Source organism: Melanerpes formicivorus, unplaced genomic scaffold (genome assembly GCF_026170545.1).
Source record: "Melanerpes formicivorus ecotype bairdi unplaced genomic scaffold, bMelFor1.0.p_v2 SCAF_208, whole genome shotgun sequence".
Lineage (NCBI taxonomy): Eukaryota > Metazoa > Chordata > Aves > Piciformes > Picidae > Melanerpes > Melanerpes formicivorus.
Window position 1 is genome coordinate 91,029 of NW_027142560.1, and position 13,797 is coordinate 104,825.

The 13,797-nt window shown below is 57.6% G+C and overlaps 1 protein-coding gene across 1 annotated transcript; it reads right to left on the reverse strand.

Moving 5' to 3' along the window:
- Positions 1–325: 325 nt before the first annotated feature.
- Positions 326–13,563, reverse strand: LOC137457902 (solute carrier family 12 member 7-like). Its single transcript, XM_068169654.1, has 5 exons — positions 13,547–13,563; positions 12,009–12,215; positions 11,087–11,188; positions 7,536–7,682; positions 326–367 (listed from the first exon to the last, which is right to left on the reverse strand). Exons 2-5 carry the CDS (start codon positions 12,207–12,209, stop codon positions 326–328), a joined length of 492 nt encoding a protein of 163 aa, XP_068025755.1. The 5' UTR covers positions 12,210–12,215; positions 13,547–13,563.
- Between the last annotated feature and the right edge of the window lie 234 nt (positions 13,564–13,797).

The window sequence follows — 13,797 nt, forward strand, 5'->3', positions numbered from 1 at the left end:
CCCCAAACCCAAACCCACCAATAGCAGCTCAGCAGCTCCCAGGGCAGCAGCAGCAGCGGCAAAGGAGGAGCCGAGAAAGGAGGCCACACCCACGGCCCCGCCCACCTCGGGGCCCAGCCCGGCGCCAATCAGCCCCAAGGCTCCGCCCCCTGCCGTGACATCAGCGCGGGAGGGGGTGGGTGGTTCAGGGGGTAAAAAGGGAGAGGGGGGAGGCCAGGCCTGGAGCTGGAAGCCCCACCCCCACCTGCCCTCCCCCTTCCTGTCTCAGCCAATCACTCACCAGGGGCGGGGCCATTGCTGGCCACAGCACTGAGGGAGGCTGAGGTCAGCAGAGCCTGCAGGGAGCAGCAGGAGAGGCTCCCAGTAGCTCCCAGTATGGCTCCCAGTAGCTCCCAGTATGGCTCCCAGTGCTCCCAGTATGGCTCCCAGTGCTCCCAGTTTGGCTCCCAGTAGCTCCCAGTATGGCTCCCAGTAGCTCCCAGTTTGGCTCCCAGTGCTCCCAGTTTGGCTCCCAGTAGCTCCCAGTATGGCTCCCAGTGCTCCCAGTATGGCTCCCAGTAGCTCCCAGTATGGCTCCCAGTAGCTCCCAGTTTGGCTCCCAGTGCTCCCAGTATGGCTCCCAGTAGCTCCCAGTATGGCTCCCAGAGCTCCCAGTATGGCTCCCAGTAGCTCCCAGTATGGCTCCCAGTGCTCCCAGTATGGCTCCCAGTAGCTCCCAGTATGGCTCCCAGTAGCTCCCAGTTTGGCTCCCAGTAGCTCCCAGTATGGCTCCCAGTGCTCCCAGTATGGCTCCCAGTAGCTCCCAGTATGGCTCCCAGTGCTCCCAGTTTGGCTCCCAGTAGCTCCCAGTATGGCTCCCAGTAGCTCCCAGTTTGGCTCCCAGTGCTCCCAGTTTGGCTCCCAGTAGCTCCCAGTATGGCTCCCAGTGCTTCCAGTATGGCTCCCAGTAGCTCCCAGTTTGGATCCCAGTGCTCCCAGTATGGCTCCCAGTGCTCCCAGTATGGCTCCCAGTAGCTCCCAGTTTGGATCCCAGTGCTCCCAGTTTGGCTCCCAGTAGCTCCCAGTATGGCTCCCAGTAGCTCCCAGCATGGCTCCCAGTGCTCCCAGTATGGCTCCCAGTAGCTCCCAGCATGGCTCCCAGTGCTCCCAGTATGGCTCCCAGTAGCTCCCAGTTTGGCTCCCAGTAGCTCCCAGTATGGCTCCCAGTGCTCCCAGTATGGCTCCCAGTAGCTCCCAGTATGGCTCCCAGTGCTCCCAGTATGGCTCCCAGTAGCTCCCAGTATGGCTCCCAGTAGCTCCCAGTATGGCTCCCAGTGCTCCCAGTATGGCTCCCAGTAGCTCCCAGTATGGCTCCCAGTAGCTCCCAGTATGGCTCCCAGTGCTCCCAGTATGGCTCCCAGTAGCTCCCAGTATGGCTCCCAGAGCTCCCAGTATGGCTCCCAGTAGCTCCCAGTATGGCTCCCAGTGCTCCCAGTATGGCTCCCAGTAGCTCCCAGTTTGGTTCCCAGTAGCTCCCAGTATGGCTCCCAGTGCTCCCAGTATGGTTCCCAGTGCTCCCAGTATGGCTCCCAGTAGCTCCCAGTATGGCTCCCAGAGCTCCCAGTATGGCTCCCAGTAGCTCCCAGTATGGCTCCCAGTGCTCCCAGTATGGCTCCCAGTAGCTCCCAGTTTGGTTCCCAGTAGCTCCCAGTATGGCTCCCAGTGCTCCCAGTATGGCTCCCAGTAGCTCCCAGTATGGCTCCCAGTGCTCCCAGCATGGCTCCCAGTAGCTCCCAGTTTGGTTCCCAGTAGCTCCCAGTATGGCTCCCAGTGCTCCCAGTATGGTTCCCAGTGCTCCCAGTATGGCTCCCAGTAGCTCCCAGTTTGGCTCCCAGTGCTCCCAGTTTGGCTCCCAGTAGCTCCCAGTATGGCTCCCAGTGCTCCCAGTTTGGCTCCCAGTAGCTCCCAGTATGGCTCCCAGTGCTCCCAGTATGGCTCCCAGTAGCTCCCAGTATGGCTCCCAGTAGCTCCCAGTATGGCTCCCAGTAGCTCCCAGTATGGCTCCCAGTGCTCCCAGTATGGCTCCCAGTGCTCCCAGTATGGCTCCCAGTAGTACCCAGTATGGCTCCCAGTAGCTCCCAGTATGGCTCCCAGTGCTCCCAGTATGGCTCCCAGTAGCTCCCAGTATGGCTCCCAGAGCTCCCAGTATGGCTCCCAGTAGCTCCCAGTATGGCTCCCAGTGCTCCCAGTATGGCTCCCAGTGCTCCCAGTATGGCTCCCAGTAGCTCCCAGTATGGCTCCCAGTGCTCCCAGTATGGCTCCCAGTGCTCCCAGTATGGCTCCCAGTAGCTCCCAGTATGGCTCCCAGTAGCTCCCAGTATGGCTCCCAGTGCTCCCAGTTTGGCTCCCAGTAGCTCCCAGTATGGCTCCCAGTGCTCCCAGTATGGCTCCCAGTAGCTCCCAGTATGGCTCCCAGTGCTCCCAGTATGGCTCCCAGTAGCTCCCAGTATGGTTCCCAGTAGCTCCCAGTTTGGCTCCCAGTAGCTCCCAGTATGGCTCCCAGTGCTCCCAGTATGGCTCCCAGTGCTCCCAGTATGGCTCCCAGTAGTACCCAGTATGGCTCCCAGTAGCTCCCAGTATGGCTCCCAGTGCTCCCAGTATGGCTCCCAGTAGCTCCCAGTATGGCTCCCAGAGCTCCCAGTATGGCTCCCAGTAGCTCCCAGTATGGCTCCCAGTGCTCCCAGTATGGCTCCCAGTAGCTCCCAGTATGGCTCCCAGTAGCTCCCAGTTTGGCTCCCAGTGCTCCCAGTATGGCTCCCAGTAGCTCCCAGTTTGGCTCCCAGTAGCTCCCAGTATGGCTCCCAGTGCTCCCAGTATGGCTCCCAGTAGCTCCCAGTATGGCTCCCAGTGCTCCCAGTATGGCTCCCAGTAGCTCCCAGTATGGTTCCCAGTAGCTCCCAGTTTGGCTCCCAGTAGCTCCCAGTATGGCTCCCAGTGCTCCCAGTATGGCTCCCAGTGCTCCCAGTATGGCTCCCAGTAGTACCCAGTATGGCTCCCAGTAGCTCCCAGTATGGCTCCCAGTGCTCCCAGTATGGCTCCCAGTAGCTCCCAGTATGGCTCCCAGAGCTCCCAGTATGGCTCCCAGTGCTCCCAGTATGGCTCCCAGTGCTCCCAGTATGGCTCCCAGTAGCTCCCAGTATGGCTCCCAGTGCTCCCAGTATGGCTCCCAGTAGCTCCCAGTATGGCTCCCAGTAGCTCCCAGTATGGCTCCCAGTAGCTCCCAGTATGGCTCCCAGTGCTCCCAGTTTGGCTCCCAGTAGCTCCCAGTATGGCTCCCAGTAGCTCCCAGTTTCGCTCCCAGTGCTCCCAGTTTGGCTCCCAGTAGCTCCCAGTATGGCTCCCAGTAGCTCCCAGTTTGGCTCCCAGTAGCTCCCAGTATGGCTCCCAGTAGCTCCCAGTATGGCTCCCAGTGCTCCCAGTTTGGCTCCCAGTAGCTCCCAGTTTGGCTCCCAGTAGCTCCCAGTATGGCTCCCAGTGCTCCCAGTATGGCTCCCAGTAGCTCCCAGTTTGGCTCCCAGTAGCTCCCAGTATGGCTCCCAGTGCTCCCAGTTTGGCTCCCAGTGCTCCCAGTATGGCTCCCAGTGCTCCCAGTTTGGCTCCCAGTAGCTCCCAGTATGGCTCCCAGTAGCTCCCAGTATGGCTCCCAGTAGCTCCCAGTGTGGCTCCCAGTGCTCCCAGTATGGCTCCCAGTAGCTCCCAGTATGGCTCCCAGTGCTCCCAGTATGGCTCCCAGTAGCTCCCAGTGTGGCTCCCAGTGCTCCCAGTATGGCTCCCAGTAGCTCCCAGTATGGCTCCCAGTGCTCCCAGTGTGGCTCCCAGTAGCTCCCAGTATGGCTCCCAGTGCTCCCAGTATGGCTCCCAGTGCTCCCAGTATGGCTCCCAGTGCTCCTAGTATGGCTCCCAGTAGCTCCCAGTATGGCTCCCAGTGCTCCCAGTATGGCTCCCAGTGCTCCCAGTTTGGCTCCCAGTGCTCCCAGTATGGCTCCCAGTGCTCCCAGTTTGGCTCCCAGTGCTCCCAGTATGGCTCCCAGTGCTCCCAGTATGGCTCCCAGTAGCTCCCAGTATGGCTCCCAGTGCTCCCAGTTTGGCTCCCAGTGCTCCCAGTATGGCTCCCAGTAGCTCCCAGTATGGCTCCCAGTAGCTCCCAGTATGGCTCCCAGTGCTCCCAGTTTGGCTCCCAGTAGCTCCCAGTATGGCTCCCAGTGCTCCCAGTATGGCTCCCAGTAGCTCCCAGTATGGCTCCCAGTGCCCCCAGTATGGCTCCCAGTAGCTCCCAGTATGGCTCCCAGTAGCTCCCAGTTTGGCTCCCAGTAGCTCCCAGTTTCGCTCCCAGTGCTCCCAGTATGGCTCCCAGTGCTCCCAGTATGGCTCCCAGTAGCTCCCAGTTTGGCTCCCAGTGCTCCCAGTTTGGCTCCCAGTGCTCCCAGTATGGCTCCCAGTGCTCCCAGTATGGCTCCCAGTAGCTCCCAGTATGGCTCCCAGTGCTCCCAGTATGGCTCCCAGTGCTCCCAGTATGGCTCCCAGTAGCTCCCAGTATGGCTCCCAGTAGCTCCCAGTATGGCTCCCAGTGCTCCCAGTATGGCTCCCAGTGCTCCCAGTATGGCTCCCAGTGCTCCCAGTGTGGCTCCCAGTAGCTCCCAGTATGGCTGCAAGTAGCTCCCAGTATGGCTCCCAGTAGCTCCCAGTTTGGCTCCCAGTGCTCCCAGTATGGCTCCCAGTGCTCCCAGTATGGCTCCCAGTAGCTCCCAGTTTCGCTCCCAGTGCTCCCAGTATGGCTCCCAGTAGCTCCCAGTATGGCTCCCAGTAGCTCCCAGTTTGGCTCCTAGTAGCTCCCAGTTTGGCTCCCAGTGCTCCCAGTATGGCTCCCAGTGCTCCCAGTTTGGCTCCCAGTGCTCCCAGTATGGCTCCCAGTAGCTCCCAGTATGGCTCCCAGTAGCTCCCAGTATGGCTCCCAGTGCTCCCAGTAGCTCCCAGTAGCTCCCAGTATGGCTCCCAGTAGCTCCCAGTTTGGCTCCCAGTAGCTCCCAGTATGGCTCCCAGTGCTCCCAGTATGGCTCCCAGTAGCTCCCAGTATGGCTCCCAGTGCTCCCAGTATGGCTCCCAGTAGCTCCCAGTATGGCTCCCAGTAGCTCCCAGTTTGGCTCCCAGTGCTCCCAGTATGGCTCCCAGTAGCTCCCAGTATGGCTCCCAGTAGCTCCCAGTTTGGCTCCCAGTGCTCCCAGTATGGCTCCCAGTAGCTCCCAGTATGGCTCCCAGTAGCTCCCAGTTTGGCTCCCAGTAGCTCCCAGTATGGCTCCCAGTGTTCCCAGTATGGCTCCCAGTAGCTCCCAGTATGGCTCCCAGTGCTCCCAGTATGGCTCCCAGTAGCTCCCAGTATGGCTCCCAGTGCTCCCAGTATGGCTCCCAGTGCTCCCAGTATGGCTCCCAGTAGCTCCCAGTATGGCTCCCAGTAGCTCCCAGTATGGCTCCCAGTAGCTCCCAGTATGGCTCCCAGTGCTCCCAGTTTGGCTCCCAGTAGCTCCCAGTATGGCTCCCAGTAGCTCCCAGTTTCGCTCCCAGTGCTCCCAGTTTGGCTCCCAGTAGCTCCCAGTTTGGCTCCCAGTAGCTCCCAGTATGGCTCCCAGTGCTCCCAGTATGGCTCCCAGTAGCTCCCAGTTTGGCTCCCAGTAGCTCCCAGTATGGCTCCCAGTGCTCCCAGTATGGTTCTCAGTAGCTCCCAGTTTGGCTCCCAGTGCTCCCAGTATGGCTCCCAGTGCTCCCAGTATGGCTCCCAGTAGCTCCCAGTTTGGCTCCCAGTGCTCCCAGTATGGCTCCCAGTAGCTCCCAGTATGGCTCCCAGTGCTCCCAGTATGGCTCCCAGTGCTCCCAGTGTGGCTCCCAGTAGCTCCCAGTATGGCTCCCAGTAGCTCCCAGTGTGGCTCCCAGTGCTCCCAGTATGGCTCCCAGTAGCTCCCAGTATGGCTCCCAGTGCTCCCAGTTTGGCTCCCAGTGCTCCCAGTGTGGCTCCCAGTAGCTCCCAGTATGGCTCCCAGTGCTCCCAGTATGGCTCCCAGTGCTCCCAGTATGGCTCCCAGTGCTCCTAGTATGGCTCCCAGTAGCTCCCAGTATGGCTCCCAGTGCTCCCAGTATGGCTCCCAGTGCTCCCAGTATGGCTCCCAGTGCTCCTAGTATGGCTCCCAGTAGCTCCCAGTATGGCTCCCAGTGCTCCCAGTATGGCTCCCAGTGCTCCCAGTATGGCTCCCAGTAGCTCCCAGTTTTGCTCCCAGTGCTCCCAGTATGGCTCCCAGTGCTCCCAGTATGGCTCCCAGTAGCTCCCAGTTTCGCTCCCAGTGCTCCCAGTATGGCTCCCAGTGCTCCCAGTATGGCTCCCAGTAGCTCCCAGTTTGGCTCCCAGTGCTCCCAGTTTGGCTCCCAGTGCTCCCAGTATGGCTCCCAGTGCTCCCAGTATGGCTCCCAGTAGCTCCCAGTATGGCTCCCAGTGCTCCCAGTATGGCTCCCAGTGCTCCCAGTATGGCTCCCAGTAGCTCCCAGTATGGCTCCCAGTAGCTCCCAGTATGGCTCCCAGTGCTCCCAGTATGGCTCCCAGTAGCTCCCAGTTTGGCTCCCAGTGCTCCCAGTTTGGCTCCCAGTGCTCCCAGTATGGCTCCCAGTAGCTCCCAGTATGTCTCCCAGTAGCTCCCAGTATGGCTCCCAGTGCTCCCAGTATGGCTCCCAGTAGCTCCCAGTTTGGCTCCCAGTAGCTCCCAGTATGGCTCCCAGTGCTCCCAGTATGGCTCCCAGTGCTCCCAGTATGGCTCCCAGTAGCTCCCAGTATGGCTCCCAGTAGCTCCCAGTATGGCTCCCAGTGCTCCCAGTATGGCTCCCAGTAGCTCCCAGTTTGGTTCCCAGTGCTCCCAGTTTGGCTCCCAGTAGCTCCCAGTATGGCTCCCAGTGCTCCCAGTATGGCTCCCAGTAGCTCCCAGTTTGGCTCCCAGTAGCTCCCAGTATGGCTCCCAGTGCTCCCAGTATGGCTCCCAGTAGCTCCCAGTATGGCTCCCAGTGCTCCCAGTTTGGCTCCCAGTAGCTCCCAGTATGGCTCCCAGTAGCTCCCAGTATGGCTCCCAGTGCCCCCAGTATGGCTCCCAGTAGCTCCCAGTTTGGCTCCCAGTAGCTCCCAGTATGGCTCCCAGTGCTCCCAGTATGGCTCCCAGTAGCTCCCAGTTTGGCTCCCAGTAGCTCCCAGTATGGCTCCCAGTGCTCCCAGTATGGCTCCCAGTGCTCCCAGTTTGGCTCCCAGTAGCTCCCAGTGCTCCCAGTAGCTCCCAGTGCTCCCAGTATGGCTCCCAGTATGGCTCCCAGTAGCTCCCAGTAGCTCCCAGTAGCTCCCAGTGCTCCCAGTAGCTCCCAGTTTGGCTCCCAGTAGCTCCCAGTAGCTCCCAGTAGCTCCCAGTAGCTCCCAGTGCTCCCAGTAGCTCCCAGTAGCTCCCAGTAGCTCCCAGTGCTCCCAGCAGACTCACGCAGGCTCCCAGCAGGGCCCCGATGCTGGCTGCCAGCAGCACTCCCCCGGCGCCGACCACCCAGGGCAGTCGCAGGGCCAGGAGCAGCCCCAGGGGAGCCTGCAGGGAGGGAGCAGCGACCCCCAGTGGTGCCCCCAGGGAACGGCCCTGCCCCGGGGCAGGGAACCACCAGTCAGGACCGGGATGGACCGGGATGGACCCAGTGTTGTCCCCTAGAACTCCCAGTATGGACCAGTATGGACCAGTATGGACCCAGTGTTGTCCCCTAGAACTCCCAGTATGGACCAGTATGGACCAGTATGAACCCAGTGTTGTCCCCTAGAACTCCCAGTATGGACCCAGTATGGACCCAGTGTGGACCAGTATGGACCCAGTATGGACCCAGTATGGACCAGTATGGACCCAGTGTTGTCCCCTAGAACTCCCAGTATGGACCAGTATGGACCAGTATGGACCAGTATGGACCCAGTGTTGTCCCCTAGAACTCCCAGTATGGACCAGTATGGACCAGTATGGACCAGTATGGACCAGGATGGACCCAGTGTTGTCCCTTAGAACTCCCAGTATGGACCAGTATGGACCAGTATGGACCCAGTGTTGTCCCCTAGAACTCCCAGTATGGACCCAGTATGGACCAGTATGGACCAGTATGGACCCAGTGTTGTCCCCTAGAACTCCCAGTATGAACCAGTATGGACCAGTATGGACCAGTATGGACCCAGTGTTGTCCCCTAGAACTCCCAGTATGAACCAGTATGGACCAGTATGGACCCAGTGTTGTCCCCTAGAACTCCCAGTATGGACCCAGTATGGACCAGTATGGACCAGTATGGACCCAGTGCTGTCCCCTAGAACTCCCAGTATGGACCAGTATGGACCAGTATGGACCAGTATGGACCCAGTATTGTCCCCTAGAACTCCCAGTATGGACCAGTATGGACCAGTATGGACCCAGTGTGGACCAGTATGGACCCAGTGTTGTCCCCTAGAAATCCCAGTATGGACCCAGTATGGACCAGTATGGACCAGGATGAACCCAGTGTTGTCCCCTAGAACTCCCAGTATGGACCAGTATGGACCAGGATGAACCCAGTGTTGTCCCCTAGAACTCCCAGTATGGACCAGTATGGACCAGTATGGACCAGTATGGACCAGGATGGACCCAGTGTTGTCCCTTAGAACTCCCAGTATGGACCAGTATGGACCAGTATGGACCCAGTGTTGTCCCCTAGAACTCCCAGTATGGACCAGTATGGACCAGTATGGACCAGGATGGACCCAGTGTTGTCCCCTAGAACTCCCAGTATGGACCAGTATGGACCAGTATGGACCCAGTGTTGTCCCCTAGAACTCCCAGTATGGACCAGTATGGACCAGTATGGACCAGTATGAACCCAGTGTTGTACCCTAGAACTCCCAGTATGGACCAGTATGGACCAGTATGGACCCAGTGTTGTCCCCTAGAACTCCCAGTATGGACCCAGTATGGACCCAGTATGGACCAGTATGGACCCAGTGTTGTCCCCTAGAACTCCCAGTATGGACCAGTATGGACCAGTATGGACCAGTATGGACCCAGTATTGTCCCCTAGAACTCCCAGTATGGACCAGTATGGACCAGTATGGACCCAGTGTGGACCAGTATGGACCCAGTGTTGTCCCCTAGAAATCCCAGTATGGACCCAGTATGGACCAGTATGGACCAGGATGAACCCAGTGTTGTCCCCTAGAACTCCCAGTATGGACCAGTATGGACCAGGATGAACCCAGTGTTGTCCCCTAGAACTCCCAGTATGGACCAGTATGGACCAGGATGGACCCAGTGTTGTCCCTTAGAACTCCCAGTATGGACCAGTATGGACCAGTATGGACCCAGTGTTGTCCCCTAGAACTCCCAGTATGGACCAGTATGGACCAGTATGGACCAGGATGGACCCAGTGTTGTCCCCTAGAACTCCCAGTATGGACCAGTATGGACCAGTATGGACCCAGTGTTGTCCCCTAGAACTCCCAGTATGGACCAGTATGGACCAGTATGGACCAGTATGAACCCAGTGTTGTACCCTAGAACTCCCAGTATGGACCAGTATGGACCAGTATGGACCCAGTGTTGTCCCCTAGAACTCCCAGTATGGACCCAGTATGGACCAGTATGGACCAGTATGGACCCAGTGCTGTCCCCTAGAACTCCCAGTATGGACCAGTATGGACCAGTATGGACCAGTATGGACCCAGTATTGTCCCCTAGAACTCCCAGTATGGACCAGTATGGACCAGTATGGACCCAGTGTGGACCAGTATGGACCCAGTGTTGTCCCCTAGAACTCCCAGTATGGACCCAGTATGGACCAGTATGGACCAGGATGAACCCAGTGTTGTCCCCTAGAACTCCCAGTATGGACCAGTATGGACCAGGATGAACCCAGTGTTGTCCCCTAGAACTCCCAGTATGGACCAGTATGGACCAGTATGGACCAGTATGGACCAGGATGGACCCAGTGTTGTCCCTTAGAACTCCCAGTATGGACCAGTATGGACCAGTATGGACCCAGTGTTGTCCCCTAGAACTCCCAGTATGGACCAGTATGGACCAGTATGGACCAGTATGGACCAGGATGGACCCAGTGTTGTCCCCTAGAACTCCCAGTATGGACCAGTATGGACCAGTATGGACCCAGTGTTGTCCCCTAGAACTCCCAGTATGGACCAGTATGGACCAGTATGGACCCAGTGTTGTCCCCTAGAACTCCCAGTATGGACCAGTATGGACCAGGATGAACCCAGTGTTGTCCCCTAGAACTCCCAGTATGGACCAGTATGGACCAGGATGGACCCAGTGTTGTCCCCTAGAACTCCCAGTATGGACCAGTGTGGACCAGTATGGACCCAGTATGAACCCAGTGTTGTCCCCTAGAACTCCCAGTATGGACCAGTATGGACCAGTATGGACCCAGTGTTGTCCCCTAGAACTCCCAGTATGGACCAGTATGGACCAGTATGGACCAGTATGGGCCAGTATGGACCCAGTGTTGTCCCCTAGAACTCCCAGTATGGACCAGTATGGACCAGTATCACAGTATCACAGTATCACTTAGGTTGGAAAGGACCTCGAGGATCATCGAGTCCAACCTGATGTATGGACCAGTATGGACCAGTATGGACCAGTATGGTCCCAGTATGGACCAGTATGGACCAGTATGGGCTACTACTGACCCAGTATGGACCAGTATGGACCCAGTGTTGTCCCCTAGAACTCCCAGTATGGACCCAGTGTTGTCCCCTAGAACTCCCAGTATGGACCAGTATGGACCAGTATGGACCAGTATGGTCCCAGTATGGACCAGTATGGACCAGTATGGGCTACTACTGACCCAGTATGGACCAGTATGGACCCAGTGTTGTCCCCTAGAACTCCCAGTATGGACCAGTATGGACCAGTATGGACCCAGTCATACCAGTATGGGTCCTCAGGCCCCTCCCACTTTGGATCCTGTTCACTCCCAGTCCCCTCCCAGCCTCTCCCCAGTCCCCTCCCAGTCCCCTCCCAGTACCGAGGTCTCCTCTCCTTCGCTCTCTCCCTCCCCCAGGGCGCTGTAGGGAGCCATGGGGCGGAGCAAAGCCGGGACCCGAGGCTGCTGATTGGACAATTCCTCCTGAGGGGGGCGGAGCCAAGTAGGTGTGTGGTGGGGGTCATGCGACCCTCGCGAGAGGGGAGATTGGGGGGGAGGGGGGAGGTCAGGGAGGAGCTGGAGCCTCGGGGGGGGGGGGGGGAGGGGAAGACCTCAGGGGAGGCCTTTTTGGGGTGAAATTGGAGGATTTGGGGGCTTTGGGAGAGGGGATTTGAGGAGTGTGGGGGCTGGGAGGGGCCCTGGGGAGGGTTTTGGGGTGAAATTGGGGGAATTCAGGGTCATTTGGGGTGGAATTCGGGGGCTTGGGGGAAGGGAATGAAGGGGATTGGGAGTGGGGAAAAATAGGGGAATTTGGGGGCTTTTTCAGGTGAAATTGGGAGGATTTTGGGGTCAGTTTGGGCAGAATTGGAGGCTTTGGGTCATTGCGGGGTGGATTGGCAGGATTTGGGGTCATTTTGGGTGGAATGTGGGGGTTTGGGGGGCATTGCAGAGGGAGGACTGAAGGGGATTGGGTAAAATTTGGGGCATTTGGGGGCTTTTGGGGGTGAAATCGGAGGATTTTGGGGTCGTTTGGGTGCAATTGGAGAGTTTTAGGGATGCTAAGGAGGGGTTTGGGGGAATTTGGGTGAATTTGGCTCATTCTGGGGGGAATTTGGGGGTAGAATGAGCGGGAAAGAGCTGCGGCCAGAAAGGGCTTTGGGCAATGGAAGCCAATTGGGAGGCGGGGCCAAGCAGTGGGGGCGGTCACAGAGGGAGGTTTGACCAATAGGGGTGGGGAAGGGAGGGGCTAGGGAAAGTCTTGGACCAAGGGAGTAGAGGAGGGAGCGGGGGGGCGTGGCCTCACCTCAAAGAGAGCCAGGGGGCGTGGCCCGGTACCCAGCCCCGCCTCGAGGTGGGAGGGGCTGGTAGGGAAGGCAGCCAATCCGGAGCAGGGCGCGGGGCTGGTGGGCGTGGTCTGAGCGCTGGAGTCGGAAGGGAGGGGCCGAGAGGTGGTGGAGGGGGAGGGAGGCTCCGGGGTGGTCTCGGAGGGCTCCGGCCCAGACATGGCCGCCTTGGGTAGGCAGCGGGGAAGAAGAGGGGAAGGAGATTTGGGGTGAAAAAGGAGAATTTGGGGCAAGAAAGGCCATTTGGGGCTGAAAAGGCAGAATTTGGGGCAAGAAAGGAGAATTTGGGGCAGGAAAGGAGGATTTAGGGCAAAAGGGAGAATTTGGGGCAAAAAATGACAGTTTGGGGTCAAAAAAGAGAATTTGGGTTAAAAAAGGACGTTTTGGGGTGAAAAAGGATTTGGGGGCAAAAAATGGCATTTTGGGGGCAAATTTGGGGGTAAACAGTAACATTTGGGGGTAAAAATGACATTTGGGGTTCAAAAAGTGACAATTTGGGTTGAAAAAGTGAAATTTAGGGTCCAAAAAGTGACATTTTGGGATGAAAGAGTGAAAACCTAGGGGGCAAAGAATTGACTTTTAGGGGCAAAATGACATTTTGGGTTCAGAAAGTGACATTTTGAGGCCAAATGGGACATTTTGTGGCTAAAAAAGTTATTTTGGGTTCAAAATTTGATATTTTTAAGCCAAAATGTGATATTTTGGGGCAAAAAAGTGAAATTTGGGGTCAAAAAATGACATCTGGGGGCAAAAAGTGAGAATTTAGGGGCCGAAGATGTGATCTGGGGGCCAAAGTTGACATTTTGGGTCCCAAAAATGACATTTTTTAGTTAAAAAGTGATATTTTGGGGTTCAAAATGACAGTTTCGAGCAGAAAGTGAGAACTTAGGGGCTTGATTTTTGGGTCAGAATGACATTTTGGGTTCAAAAAGTGGTATTTTGAGGTCAAAAGTGACATTTTGGGGCAGAAAGTGAGCATGTAGGGGGCCAAAAATTACTTTTGGGGCCAAAAATCACCTTTTGGGTTAAAAAATTGACATTTTGGGGCCAAAAGTAACACTTTGGGGGCCAGAAAAGTGACATTTTGGGGATCAAAAAGAGAGAAATTGGGTCCAAAAAGTGACATTTTGGGGCTAAAAAGGTAGACTTCTGGGGCCAAAATGTAACATTTTGGGGTAAAAAATGACACTTTGAGCCCATAAAGTGATATTTGGGGTCAAAAGTGCCATTTTGAGGCCAATCAGCTCTGTTGTTGACCTCCCCCCACACCTTTAAGGGGACCCCAGCCCCAACCCTCTCCTCCCCCACCCTCAATAGCCTTAGTTTGGGCTTCCCCCTTCATCTCCCTCCAACCTCCCATTTTGGGTCCAATTCGTTGAGTTTTGGCTCCCCTCCCTCCCTCCCGGGGGTCCACCCTGGAATTTTGGGGTAAATTCACCTTTTTAGGGGTCTTTTCCCTTCCCCCCCTCCTCCCCCTCCCTTCCAGGGTTTCCTTTACCTGCGCTGCCGCAGGGGCAGGGCTGCCGCATGTGGGCGGGGCTTAGCGAGGAGGCGTGGCTAGGGGCGGGACCAAAGCCCGGTTCCCACCCACCCCGTCCCCTCCCCCCGAAGGAGCAGGCGGAGCCTGGCTGGAGCTCATTGGCTTTATTCAGGGACTGGAGGTGGGCGCAGAGCCAGGGACTAAAGTGATGCTCACAGCTGGGAACCACGGCCTAGAGCTGGGCCCAAAGCTGGGGCCTAGGGGTGGGC

Bases quoted from the DNA above. Each gene is read 5' to 3' on its own strand.
- LOC137457902 (XM_068169654.1), bottom strand. From the start codon at position 12,209: ATGTCTGGGCCGGAGCCCTCCGAGACCACCCCGGAGCCTCCCTCCCCC. The intron at 7,683-11,086 runs GTACTGGGAGGG...GCCCCGGGGCAG, and splicing joins GCGAAGGAGAGGAGACCTCG to GGCCGTTCCCTGGGGGCACC. The intron at 368-7,535 runs GTGAGTCTGCTG...CCATACTGGGAG, and splicing joins GGGCCCTGCTGGGAGCCTGC to CTACTGGGAGCCTCTCCTGC.